The sequence below is a fragment of the Ahaetulla prasina genome, chromosome 5, assembly GCF_028640845.1.
Source record: "Ahaetulla prasina isolate Xishuangbanna chromosome 5, ASM2864084v1, whole genome shotgun sequence".
Lineage (NCBI taxonomy): Eukaryota > Metazoa > Chordata > Lepidosauria > Squamata > Colubridae > Ahaetulla > Ahaetulla prasina.
Window position 1 is genome coordinate 1,521,639 of NC_080543.1, and position 21,090 is coordinate 1,542,728.

Here is a 21,090-nt window from a genome sequence, read left to right on the forward strand (position 1 = left end):
GGGGAGGTTGTCCTGCACTCCTCAGATCACCAGTGCACTCCCCAGCCCTGCCAGGCACCCATCATCCCCCGAATCGGACTTCAGCAGCTTCTGGGGTGGGGAGAGGGACGTTGGCAGCTCCCCCCTCCCATCACAAGACTACGCCAGAGATGGACGGGGGTCATTGGAACAGAGTTTATTTGTGGGTTAGTACAACACAAACAGCAGAGGCAGCAGCTCCCCCCTCCCACCTAATCTGCTCCTGGTCAAATGGGGAGATTGCTGGGATCCTGACCCCTCCCCAATGCGTGGCCAGATGCCAGCAAGGTCCTCTGCAGCAGCTAATTCCAGGACCTGGGGGGGTGGGGGGGAGAGGTGGGAGGGGTGAAGGGATCAGGTCTGGCAGCTGCAGCACAGCTGCCCGAAGAGGAGCCCTCCCCCTCCCTTCTCCCACTGGCATGAAGGTGACATGCCTGTGGAGATCCACGCATCCCTCACAAATAGACACCTTGCACTCATGCAGAACACACACGCACCAGGGGAGGCCAAGCGCTGCGAGGCTGGCAGAGGCCAGGGGCACTGCTGGCACGGAGGGTCCAGGTGGGCGGGCAGATGCCCCTCTCTCCTGCCTGGAGCTCATGGCGTCTCGGACCCCTGTTGCTTGGGTTGGAGGGTCCCCAGCAGGGCCTGGATGCCCTTCCTAACCGTGGAGCCCACACGGCGAGCCACGGAGTCAGCAGGAGGGGCTGGGAGGCAGGAGCTGCCGGTGGACTGGGGTCGCGCATCCAAGCATTTCTGGTAGCGAAGCTGAAAAGGAGGGATGAGGCGGGTGATGGGGCATCGGTGCCAATATGGGCATCGGGGGCATAGGATCCTCCCAGCCATGCCCTGCGATCCGGTCTTCTACAGCAGGGCACAGATGGACTGGGGAGGGGGGGGGTAGGCACTGGTGGGATGGACTGCTCGGTGGGGAGTGCAGAAATGGCCAGCCAGCAGATTGCAGAGAACTGGCAGAGTCAGCTTTTGGCAACGTGACAGAGCCTCTGCCAAGCAGGTGGGGGGGGGGGAGAACAGGAGCGCCTCAAACTCACCATGCAAGCGGCCTGAACGGCTTCGCTTAGCCCCGCAGCGTTGGGCTCGCACCAGATCATGTGGCAGGAGAAGCTGCTTGTGGCCGTTGCCATGATGAAGGCAAAGGAGTGGGGGTCCTTCCCGATGCCCATGAAGGAGAGGAAGCGCACGCGGCACTCGCAGAGCACAGCGTCAGTCTGCAGGGAAGGCGGGAGTCGGGACAGACCCAGAGAGCAAGGGAGTGCCTGCTCTGGCTCCTCCCAGGGCTTCCCCGCCCCCAACTCTCAAGAGCTCATTCCCAAGCACGCCCTTACCTGCTGATGGGTGAGGGTTAGGGTGGCTGGTGCCACGCTGAATTGAGCGGGTGCCCACTTCTCCTTGCTGCCAGATGCCAGGGCCGCCTCCAGGGCGCTGTTGATGACCTCCATGCCTGGAGAAGCAAAGGCAGGAACGGCCTCACCAGGGCGGGCAAGGGGCCAAAGCTTGTGATCAAGCCCGGTCCCGATGGGAAGAACAGCAAGGCAGGGCCCCGGGAGCCCCAACAGCAGCTAAGCCAGGATGATGGTTCCGGTTTCTGGGATCTGCTGGGGGTGAGGGAGAAGCAGAGCATCTCCACCCAGGCTGGCCTGGGCCCTCTGGGGGATGGGAAGAAGGGTGCCCACGGGGGGGTCTGCTGCAGCATAATGTCCGTCAGGTTCCTGACCTGCATATGGACGACTTCCAATCTCAAAGGGAGAATGGAGATCTGATCTGCTGGCCTTGACACCCCCCCACCCCCGCTTTCGGAGTCATGCCTTTGGGGAAGCCAAAGAGGTCAGAGGTCCTGGCAATTCAGCAGAAAGAGCCCCCCTCGCCAAGGTGGCCACGTCCAGGGACAGTGGGAGGAAGGGACATGCAACCCAGGGGCTGATAAGCACCCAGACACGGGGAAGGTCCACCCGGAGGAAGCCGAGGAGGGTCTCCTTGGTCACACTAGCAGGACAACTGTCGAAGAAAGGACAGGTCCTTTAGAGCAGGGGTCCTCAAACCCCCAGGCTGTGGACCGGGACCGGCCCATGGCCTGTTGGGAACTGGGCCACGCAAGCAGCGGGCAAGCATGCAAAGCCAAACCACCCCTCCCCCCTCCGCCTGCTGCTGCCCCGGGTCCATGGAGCCAGAAAGGTTGGGGGCTGCTGCATTGGGGGGGGGGTGTCTCATGAGGAAGTGGTCAAGATGAAATTGAGCAAGGTTGCTGCCCTTCCTGCTTTCCAGTGCTGGTCCCCTGGGATGCCGCCTCTCGGGTTCTCTGCCCCACCTCTCCCCATGCCTCTCTTACCCACAGGCTTGGCCACGGAAACGCTCCCCAGGTAATAAACCTGGAATTTCTGGACCGATTCACTTTTGGGTGCTGGAAACTCAACTGGAGAAAAGAAAGAGGGAGCAAAGTGCAGTCCTCAGGGAGTTCTCGACTTACAACGGATTGCTTAGCGACCATTCAAAATCATGAGACACACACACACACCGTTTCAAAGTTCCAATGTCACATCTCTCCCCCTCCCCCCCCCAGGTCACACGAGCGCTTTCTGGGTGCTCAGAGCAGCCCTTGAACACAGGGCCCCACTTTAAGATGGTTTGGCCACTTAACGACTCCTGCAGTCATTTTACAATTGCCACAATGAGTCATAAAATCAGGTCAGTTGCATGATGGCCCACTATATGAGTGTCACAACTCACAACCTTAATTGCCAAGCTCAATAACGATTGTAAACCGAGGAGTTACCTGAACCAGCATGGCCACCCTCCTGCCAAAACCTCCAGGGTAGGTGCAGGCTCTGAGGGACCCCTGATGGGCCCCCTCCCTCCACACGAGAGCTTCGGACTCCAGGGGAGGGCTGCCACGCAGAGCTGGGACTGAAGACAAGGAGCACACACCCCCAGACCCCCACTCCTGGGCCTTCCTGTCCTGCCCATCCCCTACCTTGGAAGGGGATTTCCACCATCTTGGACGGGTCCAGGGAGAGTCCTCTGAGCAAGCTTTGGGCGCTGCGCTGCTCTGTTGCAATCTAGAGGAGAGGAGCAGATCACCCCCAATGGCCATCAGGCCGGCCTCTACAATCCTGCAAGTTCCGCCCCATGGCCTTAGGACTGGGGGGGATGCAGTGGGTCTGAGGACAGTGCCTGGCCCCAGAGGGAGGCTGCCTCTTGTGCCCACCTTTCCAGGAGTTGCCTGGGACACCCCGGAGGAGACGGGAGGGAGCGGGCCGAGTGGCCGGAGCTCCCCAAGGAAGAGGAGGGTGGGGAGGCACCCTGACCTTGGAACAGATTTCATGGAGGCTGGTGGCAATATTCTTGGCAGGGGCGTCGCACCGGAAGACGTGGCACTTCAGCATCTGAGCCAGCTGGTCTTGTGCCACGTAGGCAAACTCCCTGCACGGGAGGCAGAGGGTCGGAAAGCAGGTTACGGGATACCAGGTCAGTGCTGGGCAAAGCCCCTCCAGCGGGCAGGCGGGGAGGCTGGCAAGCGGGTTCCAGGGCCGGCTATTCCGATGTTCCTCCCAGCAGGGGAAGCTCTAGCTGAATGGAGGGGCTGGGCGTGGGGATGGGGGGATGCAGGGCTTACCTTTCCCTGGGTCCCGAGGTGAAGCAAAGGAAGAGAAGTGCGGGCACCAGAGAGTTAGCAGGGGGCAGGACAGCCTCGCTCCCTCCACTCCCGCTCACCTGGCCTGGGCAAAGGATCCTCAAGGGAAGCCCCCCACCCAGCAGCCCTCTGGCACCACGGCCGCCTACCTTCCACTGTCCCGCCCAACACCCCACACCCGGATGGCTGCAATGGGCAGGCAGTGCAGCTCCCTCCGCTCCTGGGGTTCCAGCAGCTTCAGCAGTTCCTTCTCCAGCACCAGCAGCATGGCCTTGCCCTGTGGGGGATGGGGGAGAGCTGCCACTCGGGCCTCCCTCAGGCCCTCCACAGCTCCCCTCCCTCAGCTGTCCCAGAGTCCCCAGAAGCCTCCCCCACCACCTGTCTGGCTGCTCTCGTCCACCCCGCCAGTCGCTCACCTCCACCCAGGAGCCCCCCAGGGCCGGCTCCTGCCCGGCCAGCTGCCGGATGCAGTTGTTGACGGCCACTGCGCTCCTGCCAGGTGCCAGCTCCTCCTCGGCCATCTCCATCCAGCCCAGCGAGTGGACGGAGAAGCACTATGGGAAGCGGCAGAGACACGTCTGTCCGGGGATGCAAGGCTGAAGCGCTCCCAGGTAATAAACCTGGAATTTCTGGACCGATTCACTTTTGGGTGCTGGAAACTCAACTGGAGAAAAGAAAGAGGGAGCAAAGTGCAGTCCTCAGGGAGTTCTCGACTTACAACGGATTGCTTAGCGACCATTCAAAATCATGAGACACACACACACACCGTTTCAAAGTTCCAATGTCACATCTCTCCCCCTCCCCCCCCCCCCTCACACGCGCGCCTTCTGGGTGCTCAGAGCAGCCCTTGAACACAGGGCCCCACTTTAAGATGGTTTGGCCACTTAACGACTCCTGCAGTCATTTTACAATTGCCACAATGAGTCATAAAATCAGGTCAGTTGCATGATGGCCCACTATATGAGTGTCACAACTCACAACCTTAATTGCCAAGCTCAATAACGATTGTAAACCGAGGAGTTACCTGAACCAGCATGGCCACCCTCCTGCCAAAACCTCCAGGGTAGGTGCAGGCTCTGAGGGACCCCTGATGGGCCCCCTCCCTCCACACGAGAGCTTCGGACTCCAGGGGAGGGCTGCCACGCAGAGCTGGGACTGAAGACAAGGAGCACACACCCCCAGACCCCCACTCCTGGGCCTTCCTGTCCTGCCCATCCCCTACCTTGGAAGGGGATTTCCACCATCTTGGACGGGTCCAGGGAGAGTCCTCTGAGCAAGCTTTGGGCGCTGCGCTGCTCTGTTGCAATCTAGAGGAGAGGAGCAGATCACCCCCAATGGCCATCAGGCCGGCCTCTACAATCCTGCAAGTTCCGCCCCATGGCCTTAGGACTGGGGGGGATGCAGTGGGTCTGAGGACAGTGCCTGGCCCCAGAGGGAGGCTGCCTCTTGTGCCCACCTTTCCAGGAGTTGCCTGGGACACCCCGGAGGAGACGGGAGGGAGCGGGCCGAGTGGCCGGAGCTCCCCAAGGAAGAGGGGAGGGGGTGGGGGGAGGGGGCACCCCCTGACCTTGGAACAGATTTCATGGAGGCTGGTGGCAATATTCTTGGCAGGGGCGTCGCACCGGAAGACGTGGCACTTCAGCATCTGAGCCAGCTGGTCTTGTGCCACGTAGGCAAACTCCCTGCACGGGAGGCAGAGGGTCGGAAAGCAGGTTACGGGATACCAGGTCAGTGCTGGGCAAAGCCCCTCCAGCGGGCAGGCGGGGAGGCTGGCAAGCGGGTTCCAGGGCCGGCTATTCCGATGTTCCTCCCAGCAGGGGAAGCTCTAGCTGAATGGAGGGGCTGGGCGTGGGGATGGGGGGATGCAGGGCTTACCTTTCCCTGGGTCCCGAGGTGAAGCAAAGGAAGAGAAGTGCGGGCACCAGAGAGTTAGCAGGGGGCAGGACAGCCTCGCTCCCTCCACTCCCGCTCACCTGGCCTGGGCAAAGGATCCTCAAGGGAAGCCCCCCACCCAGCAGCCCTCTGGCACCACGGCCGCCTACCTTCCACTGTCCCGCCCAACACCCCACACCCGGATGGCTGCAATGGGCAGGCAGTGCAGCTCCCTCCGCTCCTGGGGTTCCAGCAGCTTCAGCAGTTCCTTCTCCAGCACCAGCAGCATGGCCTTGCCCTGTGGGGGATGGGGGAGAGCTGCCACTCGGGCCTCCCTCAGGCCCTCCACAGCTCCCCTCCCTCAGCTGTCCCAGAGTCCCCAGAAGCCTCCCCCACCACCTGTCTGGCTGCTCTCGTCCACCCCGCCAGTCGCTCACCTCCACCCAGGAGCCCCCCAGGGCCGGCTCCTGCCCGGCCAGCTGCCGGATGCAGTTGTTGACGGCCACTGCGCTCCTGCCAGGTGCCAGCTCCTCCTCGGCCATCTCCATCCAGCCCAGCGAGTGGACGGAGAAGCACTATGGGAAGCGGCAGAGACACGTCTGTCCGGGGATGCAAGGCTGAAGCGCTCCCCAAAGAGAAAATCTCCCCTCCCCCGGGTGAAAGTGGCGGCGGAGGAACCGCAGGGCAGCTCAAGCAATGCCTAGGAGGGGGCACCAGAGGTCCCTCCCTGGAGCCTCCCCTCCTCAGGAGCCTCTGCCAGGCAGCTGGGCCATTCATGGAGGTTTGGGTTTGGGCACTTGGCCTAATTCCTGCTTCCTGAGGCTTTTGGATCCTCCCCATCCGGGGGGGGGGCTCCTCCTGCAATGGGGTCAGAAGCCAGCCTGCCTGTGGCTCAACAGAGCCTGCCATCCTTGTGGCCCCAGGCAGCTTTACCTTCGATCCTGGGGAAAGGCCGAGCAGGCCAGCTGCTTCCTCCCCTCCTGCTTCCAGGGAAGACCTGGAAGACAAATGGCCCAGGGTACTATCAGTTGGGCTGTCGCTTCAACATGTCCCCCCCCCCAGCACCCAGGGGCCACCCGCAGCCCAGGCCCCTCAGGCCAAACCACACATGCTGCAGCTTTGCAGACACAACCTGATGCCCCCTAAGGGGGAACAAAAGAGACCTGGAGGCAGGATGGCTCTTTGTGAAGGACCCTCCCCAGCCTGGCAATGCCCCAAAGCCTCCTTCACATCCTTTCTATCTCCCTCTGACGTGATTTGTCAGGAAGGTGCCAGGCGGTTTTTGATGCAGGGATGTTGGTGAGTGGGGACCAGCCCAGCTTGGGGCTCCACAGGGTCTCTGAGCTATGCCGGATCCCTGAGGGAGAGCCTCTCCCAGGATCACAGCCACGAGACACACCCCACAAACACACTCACCGTATGCCAGGAGATCCGAAGGCTGAGTTGGGCGGGCCCTCTTCCGACTGAGACTCAGGGGTTGCCCCCTCCGGCGGAACCTCCTGGGGGAGGAAAGCCATGAGGAGCAGCCGACCACCACCCCACTCGTGCCCCTGAGCCCCCACAGCCCAGGCAGCCACTCACCTTCCAGAAGTCTGGATTGGGGGTTGGGTCGGTCTGCCCAAAGTCCATCCAGGTGAGCTGCAGGGAAGGAACAGGGTGAACAGACAGCCCCTTGCCCACAGACACCACTCCCCACTTCCCTCCATGTGGCTCTCCTGGGATCGAACAACCCTCCTCCAGCCGCCCCTGCTAGGCAGCCCAGCTCAGACCAAGCTGGCTCCCCACATCTCTCCTGTTGCAGGAGCCTTGCACCAACCCTTCCCCCAACCCCACCTGGCTTCCAAGAAAGCCCTGCTGGCAGCCCCTTCCTCCTGCTCTGCTCCGCCCTATAAAAAGGCCTGCCAATTTATTTTATAATTTTATTTTTTTATTCATCATTTTATTCTTATTTATCCTGCCTTGCTATTATAAATGTATTTCGGTTATTATAAATAATTCAAGGCAGCAAACATACCTAACACTCTTTCTTCCTCCCGTTTTCCCTACAACAACCACCCTGCGAGCTGGATTGGGCTGAGGGAAGGGGACAGGTCACCATCCACCCGGCTGGCTTTCGTGTCCAAGGCAGGACTAGAACTCCCCATCTCCTGGTTTCTAGCCAGGGGGCCTTAATCATTAAACCAATTGCAGTGAGAGGGGGGGCTTCCATGGGGCCATTCCCTGCCAGGAGAGGAAAGAGAAGAGCCCTTCAGCCACTGTCCCAGAGAGTCTCCGCCCGGCCTCAGGTCAACTGGTTTAGAGAGGACCCATCTTTCCCTGCCAGGCGGACCTGTGTGGGCAGAGGGGAGTTGCTGCCACAGGAGGGGATCCCTCTTGTGCTCGGTCCAGGCCTCCTCAGAGCAGTGGACGAGCAAGGGCTGCACCCCCCCCCCACCCCCATGAGTGGGAAGAGCATCTCCCACCTTCAAGGCTTACAGGAACCACAGCGACTCTGCAGGAGGTTCCCAGGCAAACCCCTCCGACAGCCCCCAACCAACCGCCAGATGCAGAGCTGCTTGCCTGGGGCTGGGATGCCGCTGGAGGCCCTGATAGGCAAGAGGGGGGGCTTGGAAGAGTGACACTAGAGGCTCCCAGCTGCGCACACGCACACAGACACACACGTGTGTGCGCCCCCCTGCTGCTCAGAGTAGAAAGCTTCTCAGGAGGCTCCCCCTTTGCAGAGAGGTCAGCAAGGCTCCCCTTGGAATGAGCCTACCGGAGTGTAAATACAGGCCCCCATAGCCTGGCTGGGTTCACACAACTGCCCCCCGGCAACTGCCAGGTAAAGCCCCCCCCCCTCCCCGTCAAGGCAGGAGCCCTCACAGGTAGCCCTGCTTGCTGGAGGGAACCCCCCCCCTCCCACCCAGCTGCTTTAGGAGTTCCTCCCCCCCACCCTTGCCTGCCATCCTGTATCTGGTGCCCAGTCCTGCCCTCTTGAGTAATAGTCCTGGGGTAACCTTTCAACTACTGGAGGGGGCTGCTATAACCCAGAGTCACCTGTTTGGTCTAGTGGCTAGGGTACCAGGCCAATCACCAGGAGACTGGGAGTTCTAGTCCCACCTCAGGTATGAAAGTCAACCAGCTGGGTGACTTTGGGCCAGTCAGCCTCTTCCAATACACCTGACAAGGTGGTGGTGGTTGTTGTGGGGAAATAAGAGGAGGAAGGAGTATCAGTTATGTTTGCTGCCTTGAGTTATTTATAATAAATAATGAAGGCTGGATAAAAATAAAAACTAAATAAATAAGTAAATCATTGGCTGCTTTGGAGGCCCTTCTTGATGTCCCCTTTGGCCCAATCCCTCGGCCACCCAAGGCCGGGGATCTGAGGAGGGGCCCCGGTGCCAGAAAGGAGCCAAGCCCCCTAGCCTTTCACCTGGGTCTCCCGGGTGGGGGTGTTTCCTGCTGAGTCGCCCCTCCCACTGCACAAAGGAGGCTCCCATTGGGTGGTGCCCGTCGGAATGTGCCAGTAGTAGGTGCCGGACGTGTCTTGAACCCGCATCCATCCCGCTGGGAGGTCAGAGTCTGTCTCCAGGGAGTTACACAGCCAGAAGGAGTCTGCCAAAAAAAGGAGCGAGGTTGGCTGGGGCGGCGTCCCACAGTGGGGTCCTTTGATGGGTCTGGGCCTCCCCGATAAGGCATCTCCTAGGGCGGGCAGCAGGGCTGGAAAGCAACCATCCCTTGCCACTCCTGCCACCCCATGATGGGGGTGGGGAGGCCAGAGGAAGGGAGTGAAGGCGAGTCTCCTGGCTGTTCAGCTCAACCCAGCCTTGGAAGAAACGTTTCAAGCCCCCACCCCCCAAGGGGCCTTGAGCCTCAAGGGTGGGAGATTCTGCCTTGACCCTGGGACCGAAGTGAAAAAGCCTTCCTGCACCAGGGCCGGTTCCTGCTTCTTGCCATGGCACACACACACATACACCCCCGTGTGGATACATGCGTGCCTGTGTCAAAGGCTCAGGCTTAATTGTGCCAAAGCAGCATTGGCACGAGGCTCTCCCAGGGCCACAAGGTGCTCCAAGCGCTGCTGCCCCAGGCAGGGCCGGGGATTATGGACTCAGTGCTTGTTGCCCCGACCCTCCCCCTTCCAGCCTGACTGGATCCCAAACTGTCCATCAGCCAGGGCAGCTGGGAAGGAACCAGGCAGGGGTCCCCTGTCAACTCCCCCTGCCAGTCCTGGTCCATCCCCACAGGCAGCAGAGGGGCCCCTGGCTCCTGCTGGAAATCCCGCCAGGTCTCCCCACACCAAGCCCAGCCCTCCATACTGACCCCCAAAGGGTGCTAGAGAGCCTGCCAGTCTCCCCAACTCCACCTCCTCTTCAGCAACTCTGGTCTGCAGTGGGGCAGGCAGCCTCCTTAGTCACCCCTCCTCCCCTCCCCAGCAGAAAAGCCACGATCCCCTCCCCCACCAAAGGCAAAGGCAAAGGCCAGCTGACAGTCATGTTTCCCTGGGAGAGGGGCAAAACCAAGGCAAGGGGGGCTGGATTGCAGCCGAGTCACAAGAAAGGGAGAGAGGGATTTTTCCCCCTAAGCGTCCCCCCCTCCATTCTGTTGCTGATGGGGCCTCCCCTCACAGCCCCCGCTTCCTCTCTGCACCCAGGATAAGACAAAAAGAGAAATTAAAAGTACAATCATTGCATTAAGTCAACCTTAATTTCCCTTTAACACCCCCCACACCCGCCATGCTCCCTACCTCCTTCCCCTGGCCTCCCCAGCTCCACCTAGCCCCTCCGCCCTACTCAGCGGCTCCCAACCCCCACCCCAGGAATAAGGCCAGCTGCAGTACAGTCAGCTGGTGATTCTTTGCTGGTAGCAACGGGCAGGAGCCGTTCTTGGAGCCTGACATATATAAAGGTTTCACAGACTTAAACCCAGAATAATTTAAATAGTTGCCCCAGCCCCAGCCCTAGCCCTACCCCACACCCCACACCCTGCAGCCCCAGGGCCCACCAGCATCTTGCCAGTCCACATCGTCGCTCAGCCCACTCCCCGTCCAGTCCGAAAGCCCCCCTTCCTCTTCCAAGGCGAAGTGCATCTCACCAGGCAAGCAACAGCAACTGGGCTCCCCCAGGGCTAAGAGGAAGGTGGGGGAGGGAGAGCGGGAAGGGGGTATGGAAAGCCTCCCCTGCCCATGGGAGGCCGCTGGAGACAGCCACAGCTGCAGCGGGCAGGATCCCAGGGCTGGTTGCTGGGCACTGGGCAGTCCCTGGGGGTGAGTGGTGGGGGCTGTGCCAAGCACCTGCTGACATCACTGCTCCCCCAGGGGCCTTCGGAGCCTAGCTGAGCCGGCTCAGGAGCAATACCGCCAATTGACGGGGTGGGGAGGCATATTAGAAAGCAGCCCCAAGCTGCCCAGCATGCACCCCAACCAAGAACCTCTGCGCTTGCCCTCTTAAAACTTCCCAAAGGTCAGTTTCAACATGCAGGGAAGAGGGAGTGAGAGGTGATTCCCCCCACATTCCCTCCTCCCGTGTGACTTGTCCAAGCCCCCTGGTTCTGCTTGGCACAGGAAGAGTGTGCCTCTCTGCCTTTGGGCTCCCCTCCAGCAAGCCGCTGATGGTCCCTCCTACCGTCTGCTGTGCTTCTGCGCCCCCCCCCCCCAGTGACCTACCGGCTTCATCCAGGGAGCTGCCAGTCGGACTGCCCTGGCTGAGTGTGGCCCAGCTGGAATCTTCGTCGCTGGCTGTGCTGTTGCGAGTGGCAAAGAGGAGGCTGGCGCTGCGGCCTTGCTCCCCCCGAGGCAGTGCCCGCTCCGAGCTCTGCTCCGACTCAGTTACAGGCTCACTCTGGACCGGTGTGGAGCCTTCCTCCTCCTCCTCCTCCTCCTCTTCCTCCTCCTCTTCATCTTCTTCCTCCTCCTCAGCCTCTGGGTCCTCTGCTCGGCCCTTGCCCTCCTGCCCCGTCAGAGGGACCAGCAGCATGTTCAACTCCTTGCTGGGAAGGCTTAGTTCATTGCGGTTCTGGTCGCGGCCACGCTCCGCTGCCTGCCGCAGCTGGTTCTGCCCTTCCTTCCTCCACTTGCTGTTGGAAGGCTCCTCCATGGAGGGCGGCAGCCCCAAGATGCTCTGCAGCTCCCCGCAGCTGTAGGCGCACCGCCCCTTGTTTGGCAAGACAGCCCCCCCCGGCGGGGCTACCAAGGCCAGGCTCAAGCCCAGGCAGCCATTGTCGTTGGCCAGGCTGCTCCGCTTGCTCAGTGAGCTGGACATGGTGCTGGGCGCTGGGGAAGACTGGCAGGCAGGGGAGGAAGCGACCGGTCACGAGAGAGCAACCCTCATGCGCCCCTGACCCCCATGCACCCCCTCACCACTCTCCTGGTGGGGAAAGGGGTCCCTCAAGGCCAGCAGGGCCCTGGTTAGGGCTGGCTTTGATTGGTAAGTATAGCCTGCCGTGTAGAGAAAGGAGCTAATCTGGTCACCCAACTAAACTCCTCGGATGGGCCCAGCTTGGCCTTTGGTTGTTGGAATTAAAGCTGGAGATGGATTTTTGAAGATCAGAGGCAGGAACAGTCTTCAGGTCCAGAAAATCCCCTCCATCCATCCCGTCCTCAGTGCTAGGCGGGCCAAAGCTCTGGACTGCTCTTCACAAGCCCCCCATCCCTGCCCCCCAAGTCAAGACCTGACACCTGCAAGACCTCACCGGGTGCTTACCGATCCTGGGCCAAAGGGAGAGAAGCGCAGCTACATGCCTCGGGGGAACCCAGGGGGGGCAGTCCAAGGAAGGCCAGGCAACATTCAGCTCCTGGGGGCAACACGGAGAGGCAGGGGGTCAGTCCACCCCGGCAGCCCCAAGGCAGAGGAGCGGCTGGAGGGGCTCAGCTGGAGCCAGCTGGGCTCTTCCTGGTCTGGTCTCTGAGTCTCCTCTGGGCGATCAGATGTCGCTGGGGGCTGGTGGGGGGGAGGCTTATTTGTTCCCTTCCCCGGCAGTTGGAGGGAAGCGCTTAGATGGACCCAATCCGACTCCAGCCCTCCTTAAGGGCAGCCTCCGGAGTGAGGATGAGACCCATTTTGCCTCTTGCCTCCCCTGGTTAGGTTAGTGGCTGTGGCTGGCCCGCTCCTCCCAGGGGCCAAGCCAAATCTTTTGGGGGCCAGGAGATGCTGCCAGGGACCCTCTCCGACCCAGAGGCAACATGGAGCCTTTGAGATGAACCCCCTTGGCAGTCTCTGCCCCATGCGGGTCTATGACAATTCCCCACGGCTGACTCGCCACAACCAACTTGCTGCGGGACAAGACTTACACTAATACCAAAGAAATGGCGGAATAGAATCATTAAAGAAAGGATGCAAAAGGATGGAAAAACAAAATGTGAATGGCAAAAGTTAAAATATTGTATTATTTATTTTAAATAATTAAATTGAATTGTTCAATTGTCCCATGGCGAGTCGGCCGATTCCAGCCCCACGGTTGGAGCCGATCCCCTTTGATTATTTGGGTTGCCTTGGCTTCCTCCGGCTCCCTTGCAACCTGTTGCAGGTGTGCCGACCGGAACCACCTTCAATGACCCCGACCGGCCCTGGAACCAACAGGCGGGGGCTGCCACTTCCTTGAGCCCCCGGGAGGGCCCGCAGCCCCCTCCCCCAGGAAGGGCTCCTCGGTGCCGCCGTTGGGCCTGGGGCTCAGAGAGGCCATCTGGACGGGCCCGGGGCGCTTGCCGGTTCCACCTAGCCTCCCCCCGGGCCATCCATCCCCAGCCTGCGTGCCGGCCTTGAAGGGGCCCCCGAAGGCCTCCAACCCTCCGCCCGCCCCGCTGACAGCGTCGCCGAGAGCGCGGCCGCTAGCGGAGCGCCCGGCCTTCCCAGCCGGAGCCGGCCGCGGGCCTCGCATCCTCCCGGCCAGGCCGCCCCTGTGCGGGGGAGGGACGGCGGGCAGGTGGCCGGGCGGGACCGGGGAGACTCTGGCGGGGAGGACGTGGCCCTCGGCCCCTCCTGCGCCCCGACCGACTCAGCCTCGGCGGCCGCTCCGGAACCTCCGCGCCCCCCCCCCATCTCCCCGCCCGCCCGCCCGCCCGCGCTGGGTACCTGCAGCTGCAGCGACGCTCTCGGGAGGGAGGGAGGGAGGGAGGGAGGCGGGCGATGGCGGCGGCGGCGGCGGCGGGGGGGAGGCGTCGTTTCCGCTTCCGAGACCGAGCAGCCCCTCCCAGAGGCGGCGGGAAGCGGAGCGCCGGACGCGGCCCCGGGCAGGGAGGCGCCGCTTCCTCAGCACCTTCCGCGGGATCCGCCGTTGCCGCCCGGGGCTGGGAGCGGAGGGAGGGCGCCCGGCAAGAAGCCGGCCAGGGCGGTGGCTGCGGACCGAAGGCGGGTCTCCAGCCCAGCCCGGGACGGGACGGGACGGGCGCTGAGACTGGCCGAGGCCGGAGAGAGCCGGCCCGGAGGAGCCTCGGCGGACCACCGCCTGCTTTCTTCGCCAGCCAGCACAAGCCAACCTCAGCCAAGCCCCCGTCGGCCTGCCTCCCCTGGCTGCCGGCTCCCTGGCTTCGGTTCTCGGCCAGGCAGGCGGGGGCAGCCCCGCAGTTCCCCAGAAGGCCGGGCGCTGCTTTGGAGGGGGGCGCCGTGGACGTCAAAGTAGGGCTGTCGAAGTAGCTCTGGGGGAGCCCCAGGAAAGAAAGTGCGGGTCAGGGGAGGGGGGGGGCATTCTGGGCTCAGAATCGTAGGTCAAGAAGGGACCTTGGAGGTCATCTAGTCCAGGGGTCCTTTTGGACCTCAGGGACCATCAAATCCATAATTTAAAATCCCGTGGACCACGTGGGGGGGGGGTGAGGCTCAGCCGCCTTTTCGGGCCTACCTCTCTGCTTCTGTGAGGCCTCCAGGTGGGAGGCCCGAGAGAAAGCGCCTGGTCCAGGTGTGCAGCTTGGAAACCTCTTTTGTGTTCCTTCTCTCAAGACGCTTGGTCAATCTGAGTGAAGGAAAACAAAGACAGGCAGACTGATGATGGCTTGCTGATGTTGGTGGGAAAGTTGGTCCCAGAGCTGTAGTAGTCACAGGACTGGCCCTTTGGTCATCCCAGAGCAGATCCTCCACCCAGGGGCACCAGCCTGCAGGCCACTGCACCCAGGATGCACCCGGGATGACCAAAGGGCCAGTCCTGTGACTACTACAGCTCTGGAATATTGGACCAGCCCGTGGTGGGGCTGGAGATCTCTGCCATAGGGGTGGTACCTGCAACGTGCAATTTTACACGTGTGCAACTTTGCAGGTGGTGCAATGTACAAAAAGGAGAGCAGCCCTCGCTGGCTGGAATGAGGTAATGATGCTTTTGTGGCTGGGGGGGGGGCGTCCGAAACCGGTGGGTTGAAGGCAGTGGTAATGGCTGGAAGGTGCGGGAATGAAGTGCTACTTGCATTTGCGCGGCATCAGCATTCCACCTTTGCTGCGGTATATTTGCACCAGCTGGTGGTACCAAGGCAGCTACCAAGGCAGCCCTTGTCTCCTGCCGCTTGGAGCTTGGAATGGTAAACCGTGACTGGGAAGCACTACAGCAGAGAAGCAGCCAGAGTCAACCCTAGCTTTGCTGTCCATTGCAGATGCTAAATTGGCCCCCTGCAAACTCTCGTCTCTTGAGGAGCATTAGTGGAGAGAAGCGCGAGGGGTCAACCCTAGCTTTGCTGTCCATTGCAGCTAGAAATCTCAAATATGGCCGAGAATGAACGTTTCTCTTGTAGCCAGCCCGGACTCTAGATCAGCCCCCTGCAAACTCTCCCCTCTCAAGGAGCTCTCGCTGAAGTGCAATATAAAATGCAAATATTTCTGCTGATCACCAAAACTTTCTCACAGACCACCAGTGGTCTGTGGACCACCAGTTGGCGACCACTGTCTAGTTCAACCCTCTTTCCAAACGGGAGTCCTTATAGCATCCTGGTCAAATGAGTGTTGAATCTTAAAAACCTCCAGCAATGAGAGGCAAGCTATTGATTGTTCTAGCTGTCAGGAAAGTCCTTTTGGATTTGTCTTTGATGATCTTCCACCTGTTGTCCCACCCTCAGGTGCTTTGGAGACTAGGTCAACCCCCTCTTCTCTGTGACAGCCCCTCAAGTACTGGAAGACAGCCATCATATCACCCATTCAGAATAAGAGTTGGAAGGGACCTTGTAGATCATCTAGTCCAGCGGTTCTCAACCTGTGGGTCGGGACCCCGTTGGGGGTCGAATGACGATTTGCCAGGGGTCGCCTAAGACCATCGGAAATATGGGAAGTATACTTGCAAGTCGAAGAACCGCGCTCCAATGGTTGACTCCACAAGCCAGCTGCAGGCTCTTCAAATTGCTAGCCGAATTCGGCTTCAGGCGCGATGAATTAAAAAAGAGAGAAATCTTTGCTCTGATGTCTCCCTCTCAAGCCAGCTGCAATCACTCCCAGTCGCTAGCCTAATCTGGCTTCAGGCGTGATAAACTTAATAGGGGAGGAGTCTCCGCTTTAATGCCTCCGTCCTCAAGGCAATCGCAAGCAGTTCAGATCGCTAGCCAATACGGCTTCAAGCACGATAAATTCAAAACGAAAATAATTAAAAAAAAAAAAAAGTTTTATTTTTACAATCATATCAAGCAATTCATCCAATGTACAGTTACATACAATTAGTCGGGCTTGCCCAGTCACCACCCCCCTTTTTAACACTCTTCCCTCTTCTACCTTCTTTTACTTTCCAAACCTTCCTCTCCTTCTCTTATCTACATCCTCTCCTCCCTCCACCCTACACCTTCCTTCTCCCTCTTCTAACCCTCTTCCTTCCTCTTCTCCTCTTTCCTACCTCCTACTCTCTCTTTTCTCCCTCCCCACCGTTCTAAAATGGTAACTGGGCAGACCTGACCCTACATTAATTATATTTATACATCTTCAATAATCCCTGTACATTAACCATCACTCCATCTCTACCCTCAACCCCCCAATTCCCCTCCCCCTTACCCCCCACCCCACACCCCGACTTCCCAGAACAAAATGCAGGGTATCAAAACTAACAATCATAATCCAAAATAATTCCTAAATTATAATCTCTAGTCACTCCACACTTAATCACACTCTCAATTCCCCTCTCCTTCAGAAATATATCTAATACAAAATATTTCCTAAATTTACTCATATGCTATTCGATATTTTTTTATCTGATACTTATTTTGAATATAATCAATCCACATTTTCCATTCTAAAATATATTTTTCTTGTGTATAGTCTTTCAAGTAAGCAGAGATTTTTGCCATTTCTGCCAGATTTGATACTTTGAGTGTCCATTCTTCAATTGTAGGTAATTCTTCTTTCTTCCAATATTGAGCAATCAAAAGTCTTATGCTGTTATTAAGTTCAAAATCAATTTAGTCTCTATAGCTGTACAATCCATAATTATTCCTAGTAGAAAGAACTGGAGTAAACTTAATCTTCTTTTCAAAATATTCTGCATGATCCACCATACTTTAATCCAAAATGCTTTAACTTTTTTACAAGTCCACCATATATGGTAATAAGTGGCATCTTCACAATCGCATCTCCAACATTTAGCCTGTACATTAGGATACATACATGACAACTTTTTGGGGTCTAAATGCCATCTATAAAACATCTTATAAAAATTTTCTCTCATATTTTGCGCTTGTGTAAATTTAACATTCCTCACCCAAATTCTTTCCCAAGTTTCCAACATTATTGGTTGCTGAAAATTTTGTGCCCACTTAATCATACAATCCTTAACCAGTTCAGTCTCTGAGTCTATTTCTACTAATACATTATACAACCTCTTAATATGCTGTTGGCCTTGATCTCTCATTTGTTTTAACAAATTATCCTCAGTTTGCTTAACACCTATTTTTTGATCTAGTTTCCATCTAGCTTGTAATTGTCCATATTGGAACCATGTATAATTTTTCCCTTCTTCCCCCATCTTTTCTCTAGATTTTAATTGTAATTCCCCCTTTTCCATACAAAGAAGTTCTTTATAGGTAACTACCTCCATCTTTTGATATATATTTATATTTTCTATCATGTGTCTCGGGATTGCCCATATTGGAATCTTTCCATCTAATTTATATTGATATTTCCTCCAGACCCTCAATAATGCATTTCTAATTATATTATTTTTAAATATTTTATCTACTTTCTTATATATAATAAATAGGCATGCCACCCATATAACAAACCATAACCTTCTATATTCAAAACTCTTTCCTCCGTTAAATTAATCCAATCAGTAATTAATGATAAGACAACTGCTTCATAATACAATTTTAAATTAGGCATTTTAAGACCCCCCCCCCTTTCCCTTGTATCCTGCATTATTTTTAATTTTATTCTTGGTTTTTTGCCCATCCATACAAAGTTATTAACCCCCTTTTACCATTCCTGTAATTTGATATCATTCTTTTTTTTTTATTGAAAGAGTTTTAAAAAAAAACAAAAACATTTTCCCCCTTTTTTCCCCCTCCCTCCCAAAAAAAAAAAAAAAAACAAAACATCCCCTCCTCCCCACCCCGGCTTCCCGGGTCAATCACAAGGTAAAGTCCAATCCAAATAACCACATCCAAAGCTTTTCGTCTCCCAACCCCTCCCATTACATAAAATAACTTTCTAATTATTCAAAGGCAATCTGATATTTCTTAATCTGATATCTGTTTTGTAGATAATCAATCCATTTTTTCCATTCAATTAAATATCTTTCCTGCGTATTGTCTTTTAAAAACGCTGAGATTTTAGCCATCTCAGCCAAATTAATAACTTTCAATATCCATTCTTCTATTGTAGGTATCTCTTCTTTCTTCCAGTATTGTCCAATCAACAGTCTTGCTGCTGTTATTAAGTTCAAAATCAATTTAGTCTCAATCCCTGTACAATCCATTATAATTCCCAAAAGGAAAAATTGTGGCAGGAACTTTATCTTCTTCTTCAGTACATTTTGAATAATCCACCAAATTCTTATCCAAAAGACCTTAATTTTCTTGCAAGTCCACCAAATATGAAAATATGTAGCATCATCACAATCACACCTCCAACATTTCGCTTGGATATTAGGATACATACATGATAATTTTTTGGGATCTAAATGCCATCTATAAAACATCATAAAAATTTTCCCTTAAATTCTGTGCTTGTGTAAACTTAACATTTCTAACCCAGATTTTCTCCCATGTTTCCAACATTATTGGTTCCTGAATATTCTGTGCCCATTTTATCATACAATCCTTTACCAAATCCTTTTCCGAATCTATTTCAAGCAACACATTATACAATCTCTTTATATGCTCCTGGGTCTGATTTCTAATTTGCTTTATTAAATTTTCCTCCTTTGCATTATACCAATTTTTGATCTTCTTTCCATCTAGCACTTATTTGCCCATATTGAAACCAAGTATAATTCCTCCTTCTTCATTTAATACCTGTAATGATTTTAATTGCAATCTACCTCCTTCAGCATACAAAGTTCTTTATATGTAATCATTTCCTGTTTCTGTTCTATATTTATATTCTCTATTGCATGTCTAGGGCTCGCCCATATAGGAATCTTATAATCTAATTTATAGGAATATTTTTCCAGACCATAAAGAGCACTTCTCAACACATGATTCTTAAAAGCCCTATCCACTTTTTTCCATAAAATAATACGCATGCCATCCATATAACAAGTCATAACCTTCTATATTCAAAATTCTTTCCTCTGTTAAGTTAAACCAGTCACTTATTACTGAAAGGTTACTGCTTCATAATATAGTTTAAAATTAGGCATTCTTAAACCACCTCTTTCCGTGAATCCTGTATTATTTTCATTTTAACCCTCGCCTTTTACCCTGCCATATAAATTTATTAATCCCAATCTGCCAATCTTCCAAATTTTTATCCTTTTTAATTATAGGTATCATCTGGAACAGAAACAAAATCTAGGTAACACATTCATTTTAATAGCAATCCTTCCCAATAGGGATAACTGCAATTTCTTCCAGCCATTCATATCATTCTGAACTTTTGCCATAGCAAGTCATAATTATTCTTATAAAGTTTCTTGTTCGATGAGCTAATATAGACCCCTAAATATTTAACCTTTTTTACTACCTCAAATCCTGTCATTTCCTCTAGTTTTTGTTTCTGTTGTATAGACATATTTTTAATTATCACTTTTGTTTTTTTTCTGATTTACTTTAAATCCTGATACCTTTCCATATTTATCAATTACTTCCAACAAAATCTACTTGAATTTATAGGATTCATTAACGTAACCACTACATCATCTGCAAAAGCTCTAACTTTGTACTCATATTGTCTAATCTTAATTCCCTCTATTTTCATTAATTCTCGTATTTTATCTAATAATGGTTCCAGAGTCAAAACAAACAATAATGGTGATAAGGGACATCCCTGTCTTGTTCCTTTCGCAATCTTAATAACTTCTGTCAAACTACCATTTACTATAATCTGTGCTGTTTGCTCTCCATAAATCGCTTTAATTATTCTAATAAAACAGTCTCCAAATTGCAATTCTCTATTAATTTAAATAAAAATCCCAATGCAATCGATCAAAGGCTTTCTCTGCATCCAAAAAATAAGTGCAGCTGAAGTATTCTTCTTTTCCAAATATTCCAATATATTAATAATCTGTCTAACATTATTCCTCATCTGCCTCCCTTTTATAAAACCAGATTGATCAGTATGAATTCTTTGTTGTAAAACTAACATTAATCTATTTGCTATTATTTTACAAAATCTTATAATCATTATTTAAAAGTGAAATCGGCCTATAGTTACCAGGTTTAGAGCAGTCTTGCTCCTCTTTGGTATCAGTGAAATAAAAGATGTTTTCCATGACGGGGGTATTCCCACTCCTAATTGTATCTGATTAAATAATTCTTTAAGTGGGCCTAATATTTCATCCTGTGTTTTTTTATAATAAGTTGCTGTAAGACCATCTGTACCAGGGTTTTCCCATTTTAATTGTTTAATTGCCTCCACTATTTCTCCAGTAGCTATCGGCCGGTTCAGCTCCTCCTCTGTTCTAATGTTAGAATATTCACCTTATAATCTTTCAAATAATCATAAATGTCCCTATCAATATTTTGTCTTTTGCATATAGTGCAGTATAAAATTCTGAGAATGCCTTTTAATTTTATCCTGTTGATATCTCTTTACCTTTATATTCTATTTTTGTATGACACGTGCTTTCTGTTTCTTCCTTAAATTATATGCCAACCATCTCCCAGGTTTATTTGCATTACAAAAGTATTATGTTTAGCATATTGTATATTCGTTGCCACCTGGTCTGCCATTAACATATTAAATTGACTCTGTAATATTTTTATAGCCTCTTTAAGTTTATGATCTTGTGGGTTTTGAATTAATAACTGTTGCTTCCTTGAATTTCTTCTTCCAAATATCTACGCTGCTTTTGTTTATTATTCCTTTGCCTGTTGTCCAAATAAATCAATATCCTCTAATAAACGCTTTGCTCGCTTCCCACACAGTTCCTATAGGTGTCCCTTTGTACATATTAAAATCAAAAAATTCTTTTAACTGTTTCTTACAATAAGTTACATTATCCTCATATCTAAACAGATTTTC

General features: G+C 54.1%; 2 protein-coding genes across 5 annotated transcripts; one reads left to right on the forward strand and one right to left on the reverse strand.

Annotated features, from left to right (window-relative positions):
- Positions 1–160: 160 nt before the first annotated feature.
- APBB1 (amyloid beta precursor protein binding family B member 1) lies at positions 161–13,651 on the reverse strand. Of its 2 annotated transcripts, XM_058185056.1 has the most exons (14): positions 13,588–13,651; positions 11,184–12,310; positions 8,952–9,133; positions 7,121–7,177; positions 6,956–7,038; positions 6,473–6,536; positions 5,977–6,114; positions 5,710–5,837; positions 5,235–5,349; positions 4,890–4,974; positions 2,366–2,449; positions 1,365–1,480; positions 1,071–1,247; positions 191–786 (listed from the first exon to the last, which is right to left on the reverse strand). In XM_058185056.1, exons 2-14 carry the CDS (start codon positions 11,776–11,778, stop codon positions 616–618), a joined length of 1,995 nt encoding a protein of 664 aa, XP_058041039.1. In that variant the 5' UTR covers positions 11,779–12,310; positions 13,588–13,651; the 3' UTR covers positions 191–615. The 2 variants fall into 2 exon arrangements, with proteins under 2 accessions (XP_058041038.1, XP_058041039.1); XM_058185055.1 differs by lacking the exons at positions 4,890–4,974; positions 5,235–5,349; positions 5,710–5,837; ... (5 more) ...; positions 11,184–12,310; positions 13,588–13,651 and adding exons at positions 3,008–3,092; positions 3,342–3,456; positions 3,817–3,944; positions 4,084–4,240 and having other exon boundaries at positions 161–786.
- On the forward strand, positions 13,642–16,831 carry LOC131199354 (translation initiation factor IF-2). 3 transcript variants are annotated; one of them, XM_058185058.1, is made up of 3 exons: positions 13,642–13,863; positions 14,762–14,809; positions 15,549–16,831. In XM_058185058.1, the coding sequence occupies exons 1-3, from the start codon at positions 13,642–13,644 to the stop codon at positions 15,735–15,737; spliced, it is 459 nt and encodes a 152-aa protein (XP_058041041.1). In that variant the 3' UTR covers positions 15,738–16,831. The 3 variants fall into 3 exon arrangements, with proteins under 3 accessions (XP_058041041.1, XP_058041040.1, XP_058041042.1); XM_058185057.1 differs by having other exon boundaries at positions 13,642–14,809; XM_058185059.1 differs by lacking the exon at positions 14,762–14,809.
- The last annotated feature ends 4,259 nt before the right edge of the window (positions 16,832–21,090 follow it).

Excerpts from the sequence above, each read along its gene's own strand:
- LOC131199354 (XM_058185057.1), top strand. The coding sequence starts at position 13,642 with ATGGCGGCGGCGGCGGCGGCGGGGGGGAGGCGTCGTTTCCGCTTCCGA.
- APBB1 (XM_058185056.1), bottom strand. The coding sequence starts at position 11,778 with ATGTCCAGCTCACTGAGCAAGCGGAGCAGCCTGGCCAACGACAATGGC. Across the intron at positions 6,537-6,955 it reads TTCGGATCTCCTGGCATACG|GTCTTCCCTGGAAGCAGGAG; the intron begins GTGAGTGTGTTT and ends TTTGTCTTCCAG. Across the intron at positions 787-1,070 it reads CCGTTCAGGCCGCTTGCATG|CTTCGCTACCAGAAATGCTT; the intron begins GTGAGTTTGAGG and ends CCTCCTTTTCAG.